Source organism: Cololabis saira, chromosome 6 (genome assembly GCF_033807715.1).
Source record: "Cololabis saira isolate AMF1-May2022 chromosome 6, fColSai1.1, whole genome shotgun sequence".
Lineage (NCBI taxonomy): Eukaryota > Metazoa > Chordata > Actinopteri > Beloniformes > Belonidae > Cololabis > Cololabis saira.
The window spans coordinates 23,883,844-23,910,388 of record NC_084592.1 but is presented as its reverse complement, the minus strand read 5'-3'; the positions used below and the strand labels follow the sequence as shown (position 1 = coordinate 23,910,388).

Genomic DNA, 26,545 nt, shown 5'->3' with positions numbered 1-26,545 from the left:
AAAAAAAACATGTTAAAAGACACAGATTAGCATTCTTCACCCTGAGAATATTGGTCCTCACATATTAGATGAGCCAAGGTCTTTTTCCCATGCCGCCCTCTTCCTCTCTGAGGGTTCACCTCCTCTTCATCGTCTCTCTTCCTTTGCCTCCGTCTGCCCTCCGGCTCTTACCTGGACAGCTCAAATCAAAGCCACAGTGAATTATCGGGGGTCAGCCACAGGTCAGCGTCTGCTGTCTTCTGACTCTGCTGCTTAATAATTAATGGCTAACCATCCGGTGGGCTCCCGCCGCCTCACCCTGACACACCGAGGGTTTTTCCAGCCCTCACTGCCCGCGGTGCAGGGGACTATGGGATGAGTGCACAGCATTAGGCTGCTGTCAAACTGATGGACCACGGACCTGAATACAGGTGGGCTTCAAGCTCTGTTGGTCAGCGGCTCTGTTGTGGCCGGAATACACTGGCTGTAATTAAGACGGAAGGATAATTACTATAATGTGGATAAAAATTAAATAAGGAGATTTTTTTGGGAGTTATTTGTATGTGTATGTGATTTATATGTGAGCAGTTGAGGGGAAAATGAGCTTTTGGTCATGGAGTTACCGTAGTTTTGCTGCAATGACTCATAACTTAATCACTTAATCTTGTGTTTTATCAAAATAGTTAATAGAGTTTTTTTAACCCATTTTGTTAAGGTATGGAAGCCCAAAAGGGTTTTACATACATACATTTTCTCTGTTTTCCCATGATAACAATATTATTTCCCCGTGATATCGAGATAATTCCTTCGTTTTTTCATTATAACAAGATCATTTTCTAAGGGAGAACGAAGGAAATAAAATGTATGTACTATGTATGTGTGTATGTATGTATGTATGTATGACCCTTTAGGGATTCCGTATTAAGGTTAGAGATAATGAAAATCTTCTTTCGTACCTACATAAGGACAAGAGTCAGGTAAATAAGGTATGTAACTGATTAACTCATGTTGTAAGGACATCATATTTCCAGCATCATTCTAATAAACTCAGAGGTTAAAATGAGACGTTTGACCAGATGAGGCACTACTTTTATTTGATTTATTCTACATTTTTTGTTTAGTTTGAGTTTATTTCTGTGTGTAATTGAGAGTATCTAGCACTATAAGGTCATAAATAATTCAGATGAGAACGAGAGAGCAAGAGCCAGTTTTGTTTTAACGGTTGACTACCTTCCCCTGGTTTTGTACTTTTAAGATTTACCGATTCTGTTGAATTATAGGAAATACGTTTGCCCTGTTTGTGGTAGTTGGATGATGAGATCAATATTAATATCACCTCTGTGCGATCATGCGTTCACTTCCACTTGGAGCTGAATCAGAAAGCGAAAGAGGAGTTTGTCCCCTCCTGTCCTAGAAACCCTTTAAGAGCTGCATCCAGGAGATTTGATATTTATTGAACGTAATTGACAGAATATTTATACAGAGAGCTGTCACTTGGTCAGTGAAAAGGAGTCCAAAACGGTTTCAGACATGTCATCCAGCGTTTGGCAAAAGATGGTGGTTGTTGTCAGCCAGTTGGCTGCGTTAATTTCTCTGTTAACGGAGGGGCTTCATGTACAATGTGGCACTGACGAGTTCCTTATTCAGGATGCTTGGCCAACAAAAACATCTAGATTTAATTTAACATTTACGGTGTAAATTGATTAAATGTAAAGTAAAGTTAGAGCCTGACTGATGCAGAATATTGTTTTCCGTCTCTTAAAGTTCATTCCTCAAGTAATTCATGTTGTCATTAAAGATGCCGGAGTTGTGATTTTTGTTTTTTATTATTCATAACTTTGTCCTCATCATTGAGTGGGTCAGTATTTTTTTTTTTTCCTCCACAAATGTACAAGAAATGGCAATAATTAGAAAACATATCTATCAATATAACTGTTGTTTTTAGGTGCGAAGTCAGAAAGTTCAGATGTTTATATAAAATGGTTTTGCTTCACAACTGGATTTTTTCCACAAAATTAAATAGCTGAAATAATATCCTCAGAGAGATGGGGTTTTTTTTGCCAGGTTTTGTAATGTATTTGAATGATTACAAATCTTTAAAGTAAATTTAAAAATAAAACAACAACCTACAAGAGCTTCACATCTTTTAATGTTCAATAAACATGTTATTGTTAGTAAAAATAGACTTTCTTTGGTCAGCAAAGGCCAACAAGGTGTCATTTCTGGATACAGGATGTGAACAATTCATTCTCATAGACTAAGTTGTTTGTTTACACGTCTGTTTTTTCTCAATAAGATAAGTTGTTAATTTGGTGCAAACATAGTGAGAAGTTTTTTGCGTGTGAGCCTGAAGACTAAAGTCAAATACTGCAATAGATCAAACCGCCATTACTCAAATCTACTGACTGAAAGTACGTCTCATCAGTTGACGTTTGATCTGTTGTGTCTGGTTCTGCATGGTTCTCGCTGAGTTGGTAACATTTCTTCTTGTTTTTCTCTCTGGCAGTGGCACCGTACCCAGGGAGCTGCTGCTGAAGGCCAAGCAGGACGGCTTCTCGGACCAGCAGGTGGGCCAGATTCTGGGCTGCAGTGAAGGAGGAGCCAGAGAGCTGCGGCACGGCCACCGTATCAAACCCTGGGTCAAACAGGTGAGCAGCTGCTTCTCAGTCAGATGAGTCACAGATACGAATGAGGGTGGTAGAATATGTAGAAGCATTGTCTCCTAATGTAAAGACATGATATTAAAATTATACTAACAATGTTTACATTACCTCAGTTATGCTAGTCTATAAAAGGTAGACCATTTATGGATTCAGGGTGTAAAATTTATTATTTTTAAAGTGTTAAAAACTGTGGAATTGGGCAGAAAATTAACTTTTTGTATGTTTTCCCTACGTTGAAAATGATTTGTTCCCGGTTCTTTTGGCCAAATGAGAGCATCTTCAATGTCCCAAAGCTGTTGTTAGAGTCCAAACAGTACCTTTGAATATGTTGCCAGGGGCAACCTAGACTACTGTGAAATAGAGGTGGGTGCAATTCATCGATGTGTCGATGCATCGCGATGCGTCACGTGACGATTTGGAATCGATTAATAAAAAAAAAATAAATAAAAAATGTTTTTTTTTTTTTTTTTTTTAAGTTATCTTATCCAGATTCCAGACTGAATAAGCTGCTGAATCATTTCATTTTCAAGAATGCACATTTCTTATTGTTCACTTGAAATATGGCAGATATGTTTACACTAAATAAATTTGATGGAAGTACATATCTTGTTTACTTGAATTAATGAACTCATTAAATCCAGGGCTTGACCGTTTTCAGTGTTTTCCGCCAATAGAGGGGGCTCTCATGCAAGTGCAGCTTTCCCTGGTCAAAGTTAAGTAAGTCAAAGAGCAAATGTTTACATAGGCATAAAATAAATTATTTTGTGTCTTTGAAAAATACATGTCAAATGTTCAAAAAACCTTGTAATTTACTTAATGAGTGTTGTTAAAGGAACTGAGTTAATTGATTGGCTATTTATTTACAAATGACAAAATCAATCTTGTATGGAAAAAAGCATAAAAAATCACAGTAATCGAAGAATCGTGGCACCAATAATCGAATCGACAATCGTTATAATCGAAGAATCGAAGAATCGATGCTCCAATAATCGAATCGACAATCGTTATAATCGAAGAATCGATGCTCCAATAATCGAAATCGAATCGAATCGTGAGGTACCCTTGTTTGCACACCCCTACTGTGAAACCTGACCCCACAGAGCAAAACAACAGCCCCAAATAAAACTGCTCTTCAACCAATAGTTCCCAAAATGCATGGGGCACCTAATGAGCACCCAAGAGATACAGCCTAACCCTTCATCTCAAGATAGATGCAGAATCAAAACTCCACCATTTATCAGCATGTTATTAGTGGAAAATAAAGAATGTAAAATACAATTAGATGAATTTACAAACTTCTTTAACAATTTACATTTATCTAATTGTAATATTTTTTTTATATATATATATATATATATATATATATATATATATGAGCTTAAACACAACCTTTTTTGTGGTCTTTGAAACGGCAGTTGCTTCTTTGAGATCGTTGCTGATGACCTTTCTCCTTGGCGTTGTGTTAACAGACACCTGAATGTCTCAGACTATAAATCTGTTCAAACTTCTGATTTAAGTCGGTCGCACGTACCGATGAATAATCAATCAGACATTTCATTAGCACTACCTGCCTGCTCACCCTCTTACACTTATTTCACCTCCTTGTGACTTTTCCACACACTTCCTCCTTTTTCGTTTAGCTTTAGTTAAAGCTATAATCTGACTACATGTTATGAAATATAAAATTTGCTGTTTTTCTTTTGAGGTTGTTTGTCTACCTAATTTAATATCTGTTAAGGACCACCTGAAAACTTTAATGACCTGATAAGTCTGAAAGAGGGTGAATTTTCTCTTTCACTAGATTGTACTTTACTGTATTGTCCTGTCGTGCTGTCCACCTCCTTTTGTCCACTTTAGGATGCAGGCTGCTGCTTGCTGGATTTGCGGACTCCACAGGCAGTTTTCTTTTTTTATTGAATTTATCTTTGGTCCTAAGTATAGCCCTTTTATTGCTGTCTGCCTCGCCAGATTATTGCTTCAGAACATACGGAGAACACCGGGAGCATAAATTAAATATTTAGGGACTTGAAAGAATATAAAAATAATAAAAAGCAGACACGTCAGAACCTTGTTTTCATGCAGTATCTTTGACAATATTCCAGAGAACTGGAGAGCACCTCCAAAAGGAGATCCTACCACAGTGGGGGAATCTGAACAGCTCCTCCGAACATCTCCGTGTGGACAACGGGTTCGCTTAGGTTTGGTTGTCTGGAGAAGCAGAGAACAGACAGAAATGCAGAGATGACACATGGTGACCTCTCAAATCTCTCTTTTTATAGATCGACACCTTAGCAGCAGAGTACCCAGCAATGACCAACTACCTGTATTGTACTTATCACGGTGAGGTACGTCTCAAAAACAAAACTTTTTTTTAAAATTCATGCAAAATGTCTGCACATGTGTATTTAACAAATTGTGCTATCTATACAATTATTAAAGCAACTAATATATTTGCTTTGAACATAATGTTTGACAGTTTCACCCCCATTTAAATGATTAATACGATTGTTTTCCTGCTTAAATACTTAAAAACTACAGATATGCTCAACATTTCCTTATAAACATAGTTCTGTTCATCTATCCATCTCACCAGGAGCACGACCTGGACTTTACAGACCAGGGAATTATGGTTCTTGGTTGTGGACCGTACCACATCGGTGAGCAACACCAATACCAACTTATGAAAACAGACACTCAATGTATATTTGTCTTGTTATCTTTCTTGGAAATTATTACAAATGTGTGTTTTTGTATTATATTTATAAATGCGTTCTCACTGTGTATCTTATACAATGAAGGTTTTAATCATCGCAGCTTTTAAAATATACAAAAGTTATTTGTTTGCGGTTATTTGAATTTTTTGACCTGCATCTACAGTTTCATGGAAAAAAAACTTAAGTTACCTGCACCGTATGTTTTCAAAAGTTAGTTCTCAGCTTTCGTTCAGAAGCATTGGTCAATAATCAGTAGGATTGAAAAGACATCATATTTCAACATAAATTCTTTTACCTAGAAGGTAATTTGGATGAAAAGGCAGCTTTGCTTTGGATGCTGAAGCCGTCAGCTCCAATAAGCTTATCTCATCTCTGCTCTCTACATCCTCCACCAGGCAGCAGCGTTGAGTTCGACTGGTGTGCCGTGTCCAGCATCAGAGCCCTGAGACAAATGGGCAAGAGGACAGTGGTGGTCAACCACAATCCTGAGACCGTCAGCACTGACTTTGATGAATGCGACCGCCTTTACTTTGAAGAGCTGACTCTGGAGCGAATCCTCGATATCAGCCAACAGGAGGTCAGGACAATGCACTCTTCCAAGAAAATATAGCAACTTGGGGAATTTCGTCTTTCATTTCCACCATGGAAATGAGTATGGATCGGTACACCGACCCTGAACACGATTATAGGAAAGGGAGGTCACTGCCTGTATAGAGCCGGTTATGTGTGATCATATCCTAACCACTGAGATTCAGGCAGAACGTTCTCTCACAGGGTTAAATTAATGCAATATTCATGTGTTTCAAATTGTGCTTTGATGTCACGTGATTCCAGTTTGTGATCCAGAATTTATTCAAGATTCAGGACAATTATTGATTCATAACAATTCACGATTCAGTGTAATAGAGCAGGATTTCAATCTAAATGAGATGTAAAGTCGTGGTTTTGCGCTAAACTGTCTAAATGTACAAAGGTCTTTTTCAAAGAAACAAAGTGGTTGCTCGATATTTTCTTTGAAAACAAAAGAAAAAGCCATCACCCAAAAGGTGTAACCCAACAAGCACTACAGGATGGGCGGATGGTGCGTATGAGGTAGCGATAGTGTCATCCACATGTTGGGAAAAACATGAGAGAGCTGAATTTTAATTTATTTCAAATTACAAAATACTTTACTAATCATCAAAGGGAATTAATTAAAAAGGTGCTAAAATTGGGAAGTCGCCTCTGCTGAACAAACAAATTATTTAGATTTTTTTTTTTTTCTTTTAATATAAGTTGTGGATCTATTCGGAATCAGGCAGAACAAGAACTGTGATCCTTCCTTCTATTTTCCATAAAATCAAGATGTGGAGCTCAAGATTTGCAGCATAGATTTGCTTGAAGTGGACATCACATGGCCATTTCCAGCCATGTTTGTCCCATCTAGGGTACTTCTACATCATGATCGCAACCCCAGTCATACTTCCAAACACTTTGTAATATTACATCTTCTGTGAGAGTCAGTGGGGGTTCATGCTTGCGAAAGAAACAGGGCTCCAAAATAAACAAAACTTTGAGAGATCAATGTTTTTTTCCAGGAATTACAAGTTCTAGAAATACAGTGATACATGTTTGAGCTCGAATCGGATCAGGAAGACGGAAGGAACAGCAGCGATTACACACGCGTGTCTGTTGGGAACGGCTGCTTCTAACACTCAGTTTCTGATATAGTGTTTTTGAGCGGTTTATTATTGAAGCATCAACACTTTTGTTGTCGTCTGACCTGCCTGTTCAAAGTTTTTCCACTTTTTCACAAATATACACAAATATTTTTACATCGCTGACTTTTAGTCTATTTTATAAGAGTCGCTGTTGCTGTAAGAAGTAATTTGTAAAAAGTTATACTATAAATACGCCTTCATGTGTTGGTAGAATTAAGGGGTCCTGCCTGACCCTGAAGATGTCTCAACATCTTCAAGCAGATCACTATCCTCATATTGTCTGTGTTTACATTTGTCGGCGTGGCATTCTCATGTCCACTAAATTTCCTCGGCAGAAGAATTGCATCCAGTTAAGGTTGTGATGGGATCACAGTGTGATTAAGTGTTTGTTTGCCCAGGTAGATAGCCTCACTATCAATACCTCTCCTACAGCTACATTTGACTCTTGTTTTTGTACATACGCGCGTGTGTGTGTGTGTGGTGTGTGTGATAAATTCGGCAATAGAGCATGACGATAAACCCTGGACAGGAGCAGGGGAGCAGGCCCATGAATAATGAAGAGATATAACCTGGCATTGCCATGGAAACAGCATCCCCTTTGGATCACCCAGACAGGAAGAGGGGCTATATGAAGTTATTAAAAGGCGCACACACGCACAACTAATCGCACACGGATGCCTTGACTCACATGCACACACGGTCACGTTTTCATGATTGAGAGAACATAACATTGAAAGACATTCATTTCTTGGTGCCAATTGAACCTTAACTGTGATAGTTAGTAGCTGAAATGCCAAGTTCACATGACTGATGCAAATGTATGCTTCTGCAGCGTTTTCCACTCACAAGTGCACAAACATTTCACGAATTGTATCAGCAGTGCTGATTATTATTTCTATTGTGAGTGAACAGCAGTCAGAGTAACTGGTTTATGGGAGAGCGTGTCCCATCCTGCTGTCATTTCTCCCCCTGACTCTTCTTGTTCCGGTTCCACATCCGAATGCGTGACCTTTCCTCTCCTTGCAGGGCTGCTCTGGTAGCATTGTGTCGGTCGGAGGTCAGATTCCCAACAACTTGGCCGTCCCGCTGCACACGAATGGGGTGAAGATTTTGGGGACGAGCCCCCTGCAGATCGACCGGGCCGAGGAGCGCTCCGTCTTCTCCAGCATCCTAGACGGCCTGGAGGTGGCCCAAGCCCCGTGGAGAGCGCTGAGCTCCCTGGTGAGAGGAAACAAAGATTTAAAGAATGACTGATTTATATAGTTGCTAAATATAATTCAATTCAATTTTATTTATATAGCAGGGCTCCAGACTAACTTTTTTCACTAGGAGCACAGTAGCCCCTAACTGAAAATTTTTAGGGGCACAATCAGAAATTTTAGGAGCGTTTATCGACACGCTAACCAAATTTTTACATTTCTACTACATTTCAGTGTATTAGTAATACGTATTTCATAATAGATTAATGAATTACCACGATGTGCTGTTTCAAATGCAGTGTTACATTTTATTGTGCACTTTTAAAGATGCTGCAACATAAAGTAAACTGACAGCACCACTGCTGTCATTATATATATAAAAAAAACATACATTCACATGATAAAAAAGTGCTTGGTAACAAAGTGCTTAGTAACCTTTCAGCCATGAATTTAACTGTTAAACACAGTACTTAACAAATGTACAAATATTGGGGGTACTGGCCAATAACATTTCCCTTTTGTGTCTTTACTAAAACCCTGAACTTACACCAGTCGACCAAATTCACTGCCTTCACTCAAATAACTAAGGATCTTACCAAGAAATATTCTTATTTCTAACCTAAAAATGCCATTACACCTGATATCACACATATCTTAAAAGGTTAGGTGTTTTTCCCACGTGTTAAAATTTAACTTTCATTTGTGTCAAGCAAATTTTAAGTTCTACTTACGTTTTAAGTTAGAGTTTTGGCAGTGTTCAAAATAAAATTATGAGACCTGCTGTATTGGAGAACATTTCTTTTTTTTTTTTTTCTTTACCGAGTGAAGGCTGATTTATGGTTCCGCGTTACAACAACGCAGAGCCTACGCCGTAGGCTCAGCCCCCGGGTCTGGCACTCAGAAGGCGCGCCGATTTTTTCCAGTGACCAACCGCGGTACTGCAACCAAAAATCCCATGCGGCCCAGAAAGCTTTTTTCCCATAGACCGCAATAGTAAAAGAGAAGCCTCTAAAACTGTTCACAGGACACCTCCAGCTGTAATCCCCGGCAATTACTAATCTTTGTATTCTATATTTTTAAGTCATGGACTTTATATCCGTCAAAAATGTTTTATAACGGCCAGAAAAGTAAAAGAAAAGTCTCTTTCTGGGCGTGACGTCACGGCTGACGTCACAGCCGTGTCCGTGCATTCCACAGATGTTTATATTAATATATATTATATAATTATATTATATTAATACATTAATAATATATGTAATGCTATACATTTAATAATATACATTAATTAATATATTATATTAATACATATTATATTAATATTCGCGTCATTGCCCCGGGGCATGATGGGAGACCCCAGAGCATCATGGGAGGTGACTCAACTGCGCATGCTCTATGGGCCCGTGTACCAGGAAGTAAACCCGGAAGTCAGAGATTTTTTCGGCGGATGCGCTGGCTGAGCAGAATGCATTGAAATGAATGGGCGGCCATTTTTGACGTCCGATCCAGTTTTATAATAGATCCATGCGTAGGCTACGGCGTGGCTCTGCGTCGATTTAAGGCGGAACCATAATTCAGGCGGGGGACATATCGGAGAACAACCAGAAGAATATAGAGTGGATTAAAAATAAAAGTTAAGCACTGAGCTACATGTGTCTCCCGTCTGGGCCATTGCAGACTCATTGTCTGAGCAAGATGTTACTAAAACCAAACATACCCGCCGTCTCTTTCTTATGTGCGCGCCGCGGCGGCAGCGTGTTGTGTCGCATTAAATGTGGTCCGGGCGTAATACCTGCTTTGAGCTGGTGAAATTAAACGAAAAAAATAAATAAATAAATAAATAAATAGATCCCCCAACTCATTCCCTTTCACACTCATTGCCCTGCAATATGCGGGTTCATTGACGCACCCCTTCCACGTTTAACGTGTAAAAAAAAAAAAAAAAACTGGCAAATTTACTGGTCGCACGTGTGCGAGTGGACATGAAATTCAGTCGCACATACTCAAATTTTGGTCCCAAAATGCGAGCATTTGGTCGCAGTCTGGAGCCCTGAATAGCGTCTATTACATCACAAGTTATCTCTAGGTGCTTTCCAGAGACCCAGAACATGACCCACGAGCAATTATTACATAAACATAAACAATGGCAGGTAAAAACTCCCCTAGTGGGAGAAAAACCTTAAGCCAAACGGTGGCAAGAAAAACTCCCCTTTAGGAGGGAAGAAACCTTGAGCAGGACCTGGATCATAAGGGCGGACCCTCCTGCTGGAGGCCAGCTGGACAGAACAGGAAAAGAGAGAACAGACAGAGAGAATGAAGAACGGAGACACAATGGCTAACTGGTGCACTACAGGGATGACTATATAAACAGATGCAGACAGCAGACACTGAGGGGGTCAGAAGCGGTGGGGCGATCAGTGGGTGGGACTGCAGGGCAGCATGCAGCTCCTGAAGCTCTGGCCTGCAAACATGCACAGAAGAGATAAGGGGGGGGGGGCAGACCAGCACAACAAACTACAAGAATAATGGAGAGCAATTATGATTATGAGAAACTTATAATTAATATTTGAGGGTAGATCTACGGAAAGGAAAGAGAAGGAGGGGTGAAGGGCACCGCTCAGTGGATCAAGTGTCTCCCTCCAGCTTAGGTCAATAGCACCATATCTACAAGAAGCTGTGTTTGAGATGAACTGTTTTAGTTTTGTCTTGTAGCTGCAGCTATGACTACTCGCCCTAACACACTAGAGTTTGCACTAACAATAAGCTTTACTGAACACTAACGTTTTAAGTTTGGTTTTAAAGGTGGAGGTGGTGTCAGCCTCCTTAACCCAGATTAGAAGTTGATTCCATAGTAACGGTTCCTGATAGCAGAAAGGCTGCCCTCCAAATCTACATTTGGATAATCTAGGAACTACAAGTAAACCTGCACTCTGAGAGCGGAGAGCTCTGTTAGGAACATAAAGTTATTTTAGGTCTTGCAAATATCATGGAGCTAGGCCGTTTTGGACTTCATACGCAAGTAATAAAATTTTGAATTTGGATTCTTGAGTTTTACGGGGAGCCAATAGAGGGAGGTTTCCACTGGAGAGACGCGGTCTCTCTTGTTGATTCCTGTCAGCACTCCCGCTGCTGCATTTTGGATCAGCTTGAGGATATTCAGCGAATTACTTGGACATCCTGCTAATAATACATTACAGTAATCTAGTAGAAGATGCAAACGTGTGAATTAGTTTCTGCATCACCGTGGGAGAGGATGCTCCAAATCTTTGTGATATTATAAGGGTTATGTTTTGTGAGAATACTGCCAAAAACAGCTTAAAAGCGGGACCCGATACTCAAAAACTGCTTTTGTGTTATTGTAAGTCTTGCAAGAATAATAATAAAAAAAAAAATGAATTTTTTTTTTTTAAATCAGTTAACATTGCCTCTTATTTACATGCACTATGTGATTCAAATGTTTCGGGCTTCCTCACACTCCCTTTCCCACTCAATGTTACGAACTCGCCGCTCCTCTTCACGTCTCTTTCCAGCACTTTCTTGAACTCGGCTGTCTGAATCCGCTTCCGGCTCCATGTGAACGCAGCAGACCCTGTAGAATATGCGGAGCGCTGCGATGCTGTATGTCTACAGTCTGCTAAAATATGCCTCTTCCATTAATGTTGTTCACGTGTCGACATACCACCGAGGAGCGATTATCTAGTACACACAGATAAGTTCAATGTCTCTCCAGAGTCTGCCGACAGATTCTATTTCCATGCCATTTTTGAAGAGGCAGTTTGTTTTTAATGGGCTGGAATAACTCCGAGAGAGCCGTGGGGAGACGGTTCCTGCGTCTCCGAGAAGCTGTTTTGTGTTTATAAATGGTTCCTCGTCTGGTGAGTGAACAGTGGGTAATGATTGAAAGAAAAAGACTAGACCTGAGGAGATTCAGAGCGGGGAGAAGGAAAGATGGTGCTAATGATAATGATGAGAAGGAGAACGTACAGTCTTTTTCTAACCGCTCGACTCTTTCTGCAGCCGTACTCTTTCTTCTTTTACTCTTCAAGTTAAGAAAGTGAGATGAGGGAAAATGTCAAAATCCAAATGAATGACCCACTCACTAACATACTTTTACAAGAAACTTCTTCACGTTGTTGTAGTCATATGAAGTAGAGGGTTTTGGTAATTAAGCTATCAAGTTGAGGAATCACACTTCTCTTAAAACTGCCTTGATGACCATTCATCTTGTCTTCCTCGGTCCTTTGGAGCTTGTTTGATGGAGATTGAGTAAATGTAGTGAGGAGAGGTAGTCTCTTTTACCTCTTCTTTGTGATTGTAGCGATTTAGGATGGAGTGTTAGTCGATCAACAGCATGGATTTTAGATGTAGCGCCCGTCTGTTTCACTGAAGGCACATGCTACATCTAAGATTATAGCCTTAGATCCAGGGGAATGTTGCTTCCGTCTTATTTGGGCTCCGTTTACGGGGAAATCGCTTCACGTGTGCTGATAAATGACCGGGCCGTGACCAGAGCAGCAGGCACCCGAGGGTCAACCGCATACACGTACGCCTGACATCCTAACTAGTGCATGTGCCTGATGTCACAGGGATATCATCTGAATTGACGGCATGACTATGAGGTCACAGAGGATTCTGGCATCATGTGTGAGGTCACAAGCTGAGACTCGAGTGTGACGTCTGTTAGGTCGCAGGAGGAAAGGAGGAACCCAAACATTATACTATGCACAACACTTATCCAATCCCACATCAATAGACCGATCGGACTGATGGATCAGATTTAGTCACTGTGAATGCCGTTGGAGAAAACAGTCAGGTCACCAGAGATTCCTAGGATTTATTACTAAAAAAAATTAAAAAATCCAACATTCATTCCACTGAGAGTGAATGTGATATTTAAGTCGGAGAAAAAAGCAAAACTTTTGAAAGATATTTAAAGTAGAAGCTTCATTTGGTGTCCATAGGAGCCTGAAATGTGTGTTTTTGTTTCTGGGCTCATAACCGATGAAGTTTGTATCAGGATGATACTCGATCTTATTAAAACACCCGTTGTTCCTTCACAGGAAGACGCCTTCACCTTTGCCAACCAGGTGGGATATCCCTGTCTTCTGCGGCCCTCCTACGTACTCAGGTGAGTGTTTTACAGCTCACAGCAGATGATCATATTTATCTTTTCAACTCGCTGGTCTGAGGTGCTTCAGAAACGCACACTTCAAGGACAAAGAACCTCATCAGTCATTTTATCAAATACAGTTAAGAAGATAATCCTCCCCTATTATGCCGAGCCATTTATGAGCCACACCTCTACAAAAAAGTATTTGTTGCAGATCTTTAGACAAAGTATTAGAGGAATGTATATATATATATATATATATATATATATATATAAATTGTTTATTTTGATTAATCAGCTTAGTGCTCTCCGGATGCTCCTTCCCATGCAGCGACACTTTTGGCCAGTAGATGTCAGGAAGACTGCTCGAATGAGCAGGAGGGCAGTCTGCATCATGGAGCTTTGACTGTTCTTTGCTGTTTTTGTTTTCATGTTCAGGATGTGGTGGGGAAAAAAAGGATAAATATCCTCAGTTCAGAAAACTGTGAATGACCTTGAGTCACAGGTAAAATGGAAATCTTAACAATATTAAAAGCTGCTGAAGTCAGTGAACTATTGAAGTTCAGTGCTGTTTCAAAAGTAAGAGTAATCACGGTGTTAAAAATTTCATCCGTACTGTCAATCCTTTATTTATACTGACTGAAGCTGAATACTGTTAAAGAGGGAGTTCCTCTCCTCCTCTGCCTGCCATCAGAGCGTAGTGAACCCTCTGATCTTTGCCATCCTGGAGCTCTTTTACTTCTTCTCTTTGACATACTTGGTAATATTTTTTGAATGTTCCTCTCATCCTCTGCAGATATGCACAGTTACTCACACATTTACACACCAAACGCCCTCTTTCTTGTCACATTCGTGCTTCACATTCTCCAACCAGTGAAATCCGCACTCGGGGGAAAAAAAAAGGATGTTATTTGCATATTTAAGTCATTCTTTCCTTTGCTTATGAAAACATTTACAATCATTAATATTGCTGTAACATGCCACGCACTGCCAGACGCAGCTGTATAATGGCAAACACCCGCATGAAGACAGGTTTCAAATTTCAGTTTTTAATAAATACTTAACCTGCGTAACCTCTTTTATAATTAAACCAGCTTTTTACATTTTCGCACTATGTTACAAGTGTTAGGGGGAAGCCGTAGTCGATGCGACAGAAATCATTTGCAAAGTCGCTCTGAGGAATTTCCATGTAAGGTGTAACCGTGTGGGTGTTTACGATCCAACCCGAGTGATAAGGTCACAAAAAAGTGACATTAATAAAATTTTCATTATGTAAGCAGATAATATTCTTATCCGTCCAAAAATAGCCGTGAAAACATCAGCCAGCCAACAAAAATGGTAATCGTATAATAAAAAAAATGTAATTATTAGGAGATATTCCTGGTAACTTCTTTTATTAATTCAACAATAATGAAAAAAAAAAGTGTAAACGTCTTTAAAGGAACAATAATGGGATCAAAGTTATTCATAGACTGTAACATCTGGCCTGGTCAACCAAGTACCCCCCCTCCCCCGTGTCGTTACTCATCACATTTATATTATTATAGTTTATATAATTTTCGGTCATTTACTTTTGGACATTTATACATTGGTTCATTCGTGCGTGCGTGCGTGCGTGCGTGCGTGCGTGCGTGCGTGCGTGCGTGCGTGCGTGCGTGCGTGCGTGCGTGCGTGCGTGCGTGCGTGCGTGCGTGCGTGCGTATTTTCAGATAGCAGTGGCCAGTTACTATTAAGACAGCCAAGGTGTTAAAATAAAAACCTGACATTTTCAGGCAAGCGTGATATCCCGGTCGTACTGTTTCGACCTCCATCATCCCTTTAATCTCCGCTAACACCTTGGCCAGCGGTCCTGCTGGACAGCTCCGGAACCTGCATTTTACTGATAATCATATTATAGCACACTCATTTTACTCTTATAGGCTTTAAACATATAGTGCTGACTTCACAGGGACCAACACGGGACCATATTCTTGATTTGGACTTGATGGTCAAATTGTAAAATAGCTGTGCAGACGATTAATTTTGGAATTTAGAGAACGCTTATGCAGAAATAAGACGGCATCCAAGTCGAGTCAGAGATATGTTTTGATTCAGATGCATCATGAGTCTCTCACTAGAATTGAGATGAGTGGTCAGTATTCCTCCGGGGTTTGGCCATATGTCTGCCTCTGAGCTGAGGAATAAAGAGATGACCAAACCCTGTAGCCTTGCTTTGACCCGTTTCTCTCAACCCCCTTTTCCCCAACAGGATTACCCAGATTAAACCCAAAACAACAACAAAACTAGCTTAAATCTGTTTTGTTTTTTTTGTTTTTTCTTTAATGATGAAGTTCTGAACTCGTTTTCAAAAGCCCGGAGTGCTTTCCGACCTAAATAGCTGTTCCTCTCCCTCTCTTTCTTACTCGTTATTTTGAGTTTCCAGACCTTGTTCCCCATGGAAATAGTGATGCAATGGTGAGATAATGAGGGTTTTGAACAATCATTTGAAGCTTGTGTCTTCTCCTATTGGCTGGCTTCTCTTCCCTCTTCTGTGCCCTCTTGTTTTCTCTCCTACATCCTCCTTCACTCCCTCCCTCTTCTGCTCGAATCTCACCAGTGGCTCTGCAATGAACGTCGTGTACGGAGACGAGGAGATGAAGCGCTTCTTGGAAGAGGCTACGCAGGTATCCCAGGTGAGATCAGTGGTAAATTCAAGTGTTTATGTTGACACTTGTGGGACAGACGTACTTCTACAGGTTTGCTTCCTAATGCGTCACCTTCTCTATATTGTTTTAAATCTCTTGAATTTGGATGTGATGGTCTTTCAACATCCATATTACAAACACACTCACTCTCATTTTTAAATCAAATATATAACAATTGTGTTTCCAACCTCCACTTTATGAAACAATAAGGTTGTCTGAGGGCCTCTTCACTGGTAGTATTACACATGTATGATAAAAATGTGTCTATTTATAATAGTTTAATAACTTTTAAACATATACAAACAACTTAATGGTGTGTACCACTCCCTGGTGATATTATATAATGCATACAGTATCAACAAAGACTCTTTGTAGATATGAAAGATTCAATCAAATTCAATGACAACACAACTGTGCAATTTGATAAAGTTGGACACATTTAGGGACAGCTGGTTAACGTATAGAGTTATTTTTTATAATGAATCACAACAAGGTATTTTAGATCACTTTTAAGTATTTCATCGGTTGCTCACTTTCAAACAGATTCCATTAAAAGAAAAGGGTAGGTGGTGTTTTAGAAATAACACCCCATTGTTCATTAATCCCAGCAAACAGAGTTAGAGCAATGTAAACAAAGATTTCAACAGAAAGATGTAAATATATGCATCCAATGCTGTAATTCCCTCTGACCCTGCCCAGTTATGGGTGCAATATGATGATTGCAAGTGTCTTTATTTAGTGTGTTTTCCTCACTTCTGCTGGCTCAGGTTTCACCATGCGTTCCCCCAGATTTGTACTTTCGATTTTGGATTTCATGGTGCATTAAGTACATTTCAGCAATGGTCATAAGATTTTTTTTTTTTCCTTATATCCACCAAGCAGTGACACTCTCATGAGTTTGTGCAAGATCTGAACTTAAAACCTAGAAAAGCATCTTTTCTATTAAAAAAAAGGTAAATTCACTGATCTATGATACGTTTTAAATGCATACAGATGTCTGCGTATGGATGTTATAGCAGCTGTAATGTTAAAGCTGGGTTTGGGTTTGTATCTGTGAGTCTCAACGCCCCTAATATTCATAAATATAAGCTTGTAGCTGTGCTATGTCTCTCCTTACTTTCATTCTCTTAATACTGACTTTGATGTTTGACATCACCTTTGATGTAACCCAGTAAGTATGGGTAATGCAGGGTAAGTCACTGTACAGAGGAACCCCCATCAGATCCTTTTTTCAGTAAATTACCAGCAGTTTGAAGTCTATGACCCAAAAATATAAACCAAAAAGGGAAAAGCTTTTCAGGGCACCAGTGCAGTGATCTTGCGATGCCTTGGTTTAGTCTTGAACTGGAAGTTTATTGTAAGCATTTTTAAGTATTTGTTTGAAACACAGCATGAAGAAAATAATACTTTGCCAACACAGCCTGAAAGTGATGTTCAAGCTTTACTTTGAAGCTAGTGTAGTATATATTTCATGTAATTAGAATGTACAAAGTGGCTGTATGAAGACGGTGCCATATCGTGAGAAGTGCACTTGACGTTGATGTCGTGAAGGACCTACGCAGAGTAAATCTGCTGCTCCTGTTGGCTTTAATGAGCTGCTTTACTGAGTTTCATCTTATTGTTAAGCAGTCTAGGCAGTAATAAAGTGTTATGGTGAACTGTCACCGCTCTAAACAGCATCATTTTCAGCCACAGCAGAAATCTGAGAAAGCTTATAAACAAATTGTACACTACTGGTTCTGCCCATAGGCCCAATGCCAGGGTTTTTTCTTCAGGTTTACAACAAATCAAATTACAACATATAATTTACAACACATCACAGTTTACAGAAGTCTAAAAAATAAACTAAAGGCAGAAAAACAGAGAGAAACAATATCACGCTTTTATAGTTGGACACCAAAAACTATATATTTATTTTTTTATCTTCATTTTTTTTTTTTTTTGATCCCTTCCTTTTTTCCCCTTTTTACATTCTGCCCACATCAGTAAGAAGTTACACCCGTGAGATAAATGGACACAGCTCATCATAATCCCTTCTTATTCCACTTTCTGTATCATTTCAGTTTAAAGGTAGGGTAGGAGATTTTCTGGAAGATCAGTTGGTTGATATTTTTGCAAAACATCAAGATAACATGGAGAGCGAGCTCCTCCCTCCCCTTCCCTAAAGAACATACAGCATCATAAATTTGATCAAACTTGAGTACGAACCCTCTCCTGTCTAGGGATGGGAATTGATACGATTTTTCGGTTTCCGATTCCATTTTCGATTCTGCTTAACGATTCGATTCTTTATCGATTCTCTTATCGATTCTCATTTGGAAAAAAGGAGAACAAACAAAATTATTTGTAATATAAAACATGTATTTAATATAAAATAATAATAATAAAATAAATATTCTTCTGTAGAAATTAACTAAATACAACAAATTATTTTGTGGCAATTACACAAGAATGTCCAGTAACATGTTCAACACCACAAACTTAGTCACTGCTGGTGACATTCATCTATTCTGGCCTGATACTCTTCCCTGCTGATGAAAGGAGAAGCTAGCGGTAAATGCTCTTTAACTTCTCCTATAGATGAGCTGACAAGCTGCAGCTGTGTCAGGAGCGCGCTCCGCTGTCTGCCGGAGCACCCGGCACGTCCACGTGGCCGAGCACGCAGCTCTTCTAAAGCATGATTTATGGTTTCGCGTTAAATTGACGCAGAGCCTACGGCGTAGGGTATGGCGTACGGTGCGTGTCGCCGCGTACCCTACGCCGTAGGCTCTGCGTTGGTGTAATGCGGAACCATAAATCAGCCTTACCACACGCTGGCTGACTCCGCGCTCCCAGCGCATCAGCCGGCCGAGTCTATGGCTACGTTCACACTGCAGCTCCCAAGTGACCCAAATCCGATTTTTTGCTCATATGTGACTCAGATCTGATTTGTTTATGACAGTGTGAACAGCACAAGTCACATGGAATCTGATCTTTTCAAATCAGATTCAGGTCGCTTCCATATGTGGTTCTAAATCGGATACAGGTCTGATGTTTTGCAATGCGACCTCAGTGTGAACAGGCAGGTCGGAATTAATGCGACTTTGACATCACACGCAGAGCCCCGAGCCGCGGGGGAGAGACACGGGAGACGGCGGGGGTCCCTCCGGGCAGCATCCGCCTCTCCTCCTCCCCTCCCCTGCGCTCACCTCTTTTTCCCCTACGACCTCAGATCAGACGAGACAACCTGCTGAATTTAAGCACATTACTAAATAAAGAAGCTATAAGGATTCAAATCAGCGAAGCGGTCGTGGTCGCATAACCTGCCCGTTTTACAACGAGCTGGACCGTGTGTTAGGTGATAAACCAGCTGAACGCCGGAGAGCAGAGCTGACACTCCGGGGAGCAGAGCTAGAGCCCTGCTATAGCGGGACTGTTTTCTTCATCCCGCTCCCGCTGCATTTCTGACCGTTACCGCCCGCACCGGCGCACCTGCAACGTGTGTTACACTCCCGCCCGCGCCCGCAGTGTTTACATCCGCTCCCGCAAAACTCTGAGAATTCATGCCCGCATAATGATAGAGATGCAAGAGAAACGTCCTTGACAAATCTATCTGATTTAATGTTAACATGAAAATTGTGGAGCTTGATGGATAATTGGCAGTTCACAGGCACCTGTTGGATGCAAATCCATCATTGTCATCATCACACGTCTCTGCGCATGCGGGTCAGTTCAGGCCGCGATGCGTTCACACTCGAGTCGGATATAGGACACATTTTAAAAGATAATGTGAACAGCCACACAAAAAAATCGGAATTGGGAAAAAATCGGAATTGAGCATTAAGGACTGTAGTGTGAACGTAGCCTAACAGTTTCCCCCCTTTGTTGAAATGTCCACATTGCAAGTATTGTCGCCCTGTTGTCATCCTTTTTGTTAAATGTAACCAAACTTTCGAGCGTTTATGCCGCTTTGTCCCCGTGTTTTCCTGCTGGGCGCGAATGCACACATTGCGCAACGTGCTTGGTGACGTCATTCGCGCCCACTGGAATCGATAAGGGAATCGTTTGCGAAAAAGGCAAACGATTCCAAGGAATTGAAACACTGGGAACCGGTTCTTAACAAGAACCGGTTCTTAACAAGAACCGGTTCCCATCGATTCCCATCCCTACTCCTGTCGGTACTTAGGTGGAGCAAAACTACTTAGTTTTTTTCCAGCTTATTAAGCCAAGGTTGATAATGAAGCCTCTGCTATTTTTTATTCTTAAATTATACTCTCAAGATGGGCACCTATCAAATCGGAGGAGATATTCACTGAATTTGACAAAAAATGTTTGGGTTAGAAATGTCATAGGATTGCTAAACCAAACTTTACATTTCTAAATTAAACCACGTCAGTCTCATTTGAACCATTCTACTGTCCACATCATGTGTTGTTATTGAGACACCAAGACTCCAAGCTCAGCCTCAGACCTGCAGACCCTCATGCTAACTGCAACACCAGGTTGTGTCTGAGTCACAAAGTCAGAGTCTGAGGCTTTTAATGATTCTGCTCTGACGACGAACCCAACACACCCAGAATATTCTAATTCGCGTGAATTGCCAGTGATTGCCCGGCGGCGGCTCCGTGGCGGGACACCTGGGGCGGACGGGGAGACTCTGCCTCCCTACTGAGAAGGAGACGTGGCTCCCGGGGGAGCTGTGCCACGGAGGCGGGCCGGCCCGAAGGCCGGAGGAGCCGCCGATCGATCGGCGGGCTCTGTCGTTTACTGTTGAAGGATTGTAGATGCATGGGCTGACGTGTCTGCTGGGTTGAACTGTTGTTTGGGCTTTTGCAAAAGCCGGCATCATTTCCGAGGGGCCTCACGGCACGAAAAATGACTCGGCTGCTCAGCGCGGCCAGAGAGCTGCCGCCTGGCTCGTGCCTGTCGCAGCGCGCAGCAGTTCTCCCGGTCTCAGGGCGATCAGGCTCGGATGAATGCAGAAACGGAGGATTAAGATTTTGATGGGTTTGATTAATGTAATAACTTAAAGTACAATCAAACTAAGTTTTGCTCCCGCTCTATTTTTAAATATGCACACTTGTATGCTTGTGTGTGTGTTGTGCGGCGCGCACGTGTGTGTTGTTGTAAGGCGGCGCTCCGTGTGTGTAGACCATCCAAAATTAATTCCAAATGTGTGTGTGTATGTATATATTATAAACAGTATACCAGGTGTACCCAATAATGTGGCCAGTGAGTATAAACCGTATATATGACTTTTTTTTTTTACATTTCAAGAAATGTTCCTTTTTATATTTATTTTCTAGGAGCATCCAGTGGTCATCAGCAAGTTCATACGTGGAGCCAGAGAGATAGAGGTGGATGCTGTGGCTAAGAGTGGCAAGGTAGTATAATCTTGATTATTGTTTCTATTATTATTATTATTATTATTCACTTCAATTCAATTTTATTATATAGCATCTTTCACAACGCAAGTTGTCTCTAGGTGCTTTCCAGAGACCCAGAACACAACCCCTGAGAAATTATCACTTAGGCATAACATAAACGATGGCAGGTAAAAACTCCCCTAGTGAGTGAAAACCCTTAAACCAAACAGTGGCAAACCTGGACCAGCTCTATACCCTCTGCAGGGTGCTCGAGGGTTCATGGGAATTTGCCCAACCAGTCTACATGTGCTTTGTGGATCTGGAGAAGGCATTTGACCGTGTCCCTCGTGTCATTCTGTGGGGGGCGCTCAGTGAGTATGGAGTCCGGGGCCCTCTACTAAGGGCTGTCCGGTCTCTATATGATCAGAGCAGGAGTCTGGTTCGCATTGCTGGCAGTAAGTCAGACTTGTTCCCGGTGCATGTTGGACTCCGGCAGGGCTGCCCTTTGTCACCGGTCCTGTTCATAATTTTTATGGACAGGATTTCTAGGCGCAGCCAGGGGCCAGAGGGGATCCGGTTTGGGAACCTCAGGATTTCATCTCTGCTTTTTGCGGATGATGTTGTCCTATTGGCTTCATTGGACCGGGACTTTCAGCATGTGCTGGGGCGGGTTGAGGCCGAGTGCAAGGGTGGCATGCCTTCTCCGGGTGGGTGGAGAAGTCCTGCTTCAGGTGGAGGAGTTCAAGTATCTCGGGATCTTGTTCACGAGTCAGGGAACAATGGAGCGTGAGATTGACAGACGGATCGGTGCAGTGTCTGCAGTTATGCGGTCGATGTACCGGACCGTCGTGGTGAAGAGGGAGCTGAGTCGAAAGGCGAAGCTCTCGATTTACCGGTCAATCTACGCACCTACCCTCACCTATGGTCATGAACTTTGGGTAGTGACCGAAAGGACGAGATCGCGGATACAAGCAATTGAAGATGAGTTTCCTCCGCAGGGTGGCTGCACGCTCCCTTAGAGATAGGGTGAGGAGTTCGGTCACCCGGGAGGAGCTCGGAGTCGAGCCGCTGCTCCTTCACATTGAGAGGAGTCAGCTGAGGTGGCTTGGGCATCTGTACCGGATCCTCCTGGATCCTCCCTAGGGAGGTGTTCCAGGCATGTCCCACCGGGAGGAGACCCCGGGGAAGACCCAGGACACGCTGGAGAGACTATGTCTCTCGGCTGGCCTGGGAACACCTCAGACTCCCCCCGGAAGAGCTGGAGGAAGTGTCTGGGGTGAAGGAAGTCTGGGCATCCCTGCTGAGGCTGCTGCCCCCGCGACCCGGGAACGGATAAGCGGCGGACGATGGATGGATGGATGGATGGATGGATGGATGGATGGATCACTCAGAGATTGAAAAAACGCTGTCTTACAAACCTGATTAATATGCTATTTAAACAAGAAATCCTGATCAAAATGATTATCATAATTTTATTATTATTTATGCAGCAGTTAAATTCGGTATATATAATTCTTAAGTTTTGGTTCTCTGATAAACTGCACAATTGATGTGGAAAAAAAGCTGCAGCTGTTTTTAGATACATTTTGTTAAAAATGTGTAAACAAGGGGCCACCTTTTTATATAAAGAGTAAACTCTGTATGAAGTGGCATGTAATCTGTTTACACAGCTTTGTGGCTGTTTTAACAGAAGATATTGAAAGTCAATTGAGGAAAAAAAAAAATAAAAGAACACTACATTGTTAAATTTAAGACGACCTACCAAAAAGTAAATTACCAAGTGTGATTTTTAAAATGACTCAGACACACAAAACCAGAAATGACCATCTATATTATAACACCGTTAACTGTAAGGTGGCATGAGTTCTGAATACTTGCACAGGTGTATGAATGAGACAAAGCCAGCGAGGTACTTATTCCGAACACCTCATCTCTTTCTCTATTGTTTAGACAGCGAGAGTCATTTCAAGGGTGTCAGTTTGTATGTGGGCTATCCACTTCCATAGTAGATTTTCTCCATCTGCCTTCTCTGAATACAGCCCCCTCCTTTATCTTCAGTATCACATTAACAAGCCATCCACTCAATGAATACCAAACAGTCCTCATTACTTACGGCTAAGCTGCGTGTGTAGGAGACGGCGAAAGCCTGAGATAATACGTATTAATTACAGGCTCTATCTGAAGAGTGCTAATGAATGCTGTGGTTAGTAGCAGTTTAAATGAGCTAATGACACAGCAGCTCATTTACTGGCACGTACTCGTGCAGAGTTGCTCGGTGATTCACACCCTCTCTCCTTTGGGCGGAATGTATGAAGTTCTTCTTTTGACTCCAGGATCCATGGATGTTATTCCTTTCTCATGGCAAGGGCCAAGGAGAAGCAGGTTATTAGATTTACCAAAAACGTACCTGCATTACAGATGTATTATGGGGAAAAATGAGGGTAAGTGTCGATGCAAGACCTAATTTTTACGGTCCCTCGTTGTTGAAACAGCCACACAATACACCGCTTTGGAACAAAGGCGGAAGCTCTGGCCGGCGGAGTTAGTTGTGGGCGTAGTTTCACGCAGCGGAGGAAGACCTATGGAAATCCTTCCCGTCGTTACGTAAGGATGGGAGCAGAATCTGAATAGCTCTTAAAAGTCACATGACACTGGAAGGATCATCCGGGCGGCTGTACAGACACTGCAGAATTTGGTTGCTTTCCTCCTCCTCTGAGTTGGCAGGCTGAGGGGAGACCACTTTATATATGTTAAAGCAAGAAAAAACGTGTTTTTCATAATAGGTCCCCTTTAACCGAGACATGGGTCACATAAAGCTGCGTCACAAATCCCTTTAAAATACCACGCTGTGGGGTAGGAGTGTGAGGTGGAGTCGAGTGGCTGATCCCTCAATCTAACCCCAGCTGCTATGAACAGAACAGGAAAGATGTGGTTGAGAAAGGAGCTGTTGTACCATCTCTTGAGTGGTAACTTGACCAAAGCATGTCACAGTCATTTTTAAAAAACATTTTTATTTAACCTTTATTTAACCAGCCAAGCAATTTAAGAACAAATTCTTATTTACAAATGCAATCATGAAGACTGTTAGGAAACTGCATCGAATTGTGATGGAAAAAGGGTTAATGTGTGTAGCACCCTATAATGTAATAATTTCCCGAAAATGTAATAACGCCGGAAAATGTAATAAGATTTGCACTTAACTCAATCGAAAATGTAATAAAACCCAATAATGTAATAACTTCCCCAATAATGTAATAAAATATCCTGATGGATATTGTAGTAACATTTTTACCAATAATGTAATACCTTATTACGGATGTAATACCTTATGACATTATTGGGAATTTATTACATGGTACTCAAAGTCTGCAATTTAACCCAATAGTCATTCTGGTGTTTAAAATCCAGCATATATAACATTCTTAGGTACTTAAAACACAAAATGTAGAACTCTGGACTGAAAATTAACATATATATATTACATTATTTGTCAAGTATTACATTATCAGTTTTGGAAAAAAAAAAAAAAAGACCCACCTGAAAATGTAAAAAATTCCCAATCAGGTATTACATTGTCGGTAAAAATGTTATAACAATATCAGTCAGGATATTTTATTACATCATTGGTGAAATTATTACATTATTGGATTTTATTACATTTTTGATTGAGTCCCACATTTTATTACACTTTCAGGCATTATTACATTTTCAGGAAATGATTACATTATAGGGTGCTACAATGTGTCTGTTTTAGTATTATAAAACTTACCAAAGAAATGTAGTCGGGACGAAGAAGAACAGTTAACATATTTGTCTGAATGTAGAATCCTTTCTTTAAGATAATGAAACAGGACATTGGTCTTGTCAACGAACAAATGAAAGGCCTTTGGAATAATGACCTTTTTGAATGCGTCACCTCTAAATGCACAATAAGACACCGACTGATCTCGACACACTTTACTTGTCAGAGGTTTTTTTTTTTTTTTTTTTAGACAGGTTAAAGAATTTTCTTTAGTTACTTTTTTTGACTACACCTGTCATCTATCTGAGAAGATGTCAGGTGATGTTATTGTGACAATGTCTTGCTCTGTGTTTCATGGAAAATGGTCTGACACGAGAACACCACGTCATAGACTAGGAAAGAACGTAAATCAGTTGTGCCAAAAGCAATAAACACCATCGCTGGATCGAGGGAGCCGTCAGAGTCGGAAAACGGGCCCCGAGAACCATTACCGGGGATGAGGAAGCTCACATCCGGTCCCACACCTGGGGGTGGTGTCAGCAGACGCCAGGGGGCGCAATCGTCCTCTGCTGTTAGACCATTTTCTATAAAACACCGACCAAGACACAGATGTACAATATTATAATATTTGTACGATAAATTCGCTTTTCTGTACGATGTACGATCAATAGTTGGAAGTGTACAATAATTTACAATCACTCTAAAAAAGTGAGTATTTCTTGACAACTAATTTTATTAGTCTGATTTGGAATCAGATTCATTCATACGTAATTGATCTGGTGTCAGCTTTTATTTATTTTCTCCTCACTTTTTCTCTCATATAGACATGCCTCCTTAGCTCCACGCCATCAGAAAACTAGTTTTTTCATTCTACGACGATGTAGCGTACAATAATTTTATGCTAAATACAATAGATTCTGGCTCTCTGTATAATAACTTGGTTTTGGGTATCTGGCCAACCCTGTGTCACAACATCATCGCGACATCCTTTGAAGTGTAGTCGAAACATCTCGGCGTAAAGAAACGTTTTTAACCCATCTGGGGAAAAAAGAACCTTTAACACACACTTTACCATAAGTTAACATGTCAAGTCTCATCACTTACTGTACATATAAATGCACGTTGCTAAGCCTTCAACTTTGTTCATATTCACCAGAACTAATCTGTTGAAAGATGGGATATTAGCAGCCATTCAAATCATTGCTTCCCTGAAAGTGTGATTATTCTTTTTGTGTATGCGTGTGTGTTGTTGTCCACGTGTCTGCCTAGGTTCTCGTTCATGCCATAACGGAGCATGTTGAAGATGCTGGCGTTCACTCAGGCGATGCCACCCTAATGCTCCCGACCCAAACCATTAGCCAAGGAGCTCTGGAGAAGGTCAGTTAAATCACATTAAATATTCACATGATGTC

General features: G+C 41.0%; 1 protein-coding gene across 2 annotated transcripts in view; it reads left to right on the top strand.

Annotated features, from left to right (window-relative positions):
* Positions 1-26,545, top strand: part of cps1 (carbamoyl-phosphate synthase 1, mitochondrial) — a 98,179-nt gene that overhangs the window by 35,289 nt on the left and 36,345 nt on the right. For both annotated transcript variants that reach the window (XM_061723737.1, XM_061723738.1), the window contains 9 exons: positions 2,486-2,627; positions 4,922-4,987; positions 5,236-5,299; positions 5,752-5,933; positions 8,083-8,277; positions 13,313-13,380; positions 15,959-16,034; positions 21,332-21,409; positions 26,403-26,510. In XM_061723737.1, the coding sequence (XP_061579721.1) occupies positions 2,486-2,627; positions 4,922-4,987; positions 5,236-5,299; positions 5,752-5,933; positions 8,083-8,277; positions 13,313-13,380; positions 15,959-16,034; positions 21,332-21,409; positions 26,403-26,510 (979 nt within the window). The remainder of the gene's footprint in view (positions 1-2,485; positions 2,628-4,921; positions 4,988-5,235; positions 5,300-5,751; positions 5,934-8,082; positions 8,278-13,312; positions 13,381-15,958; positions 16,035-21,331; positions 21,410-26,402; positions 26,511-26,545) is intronic.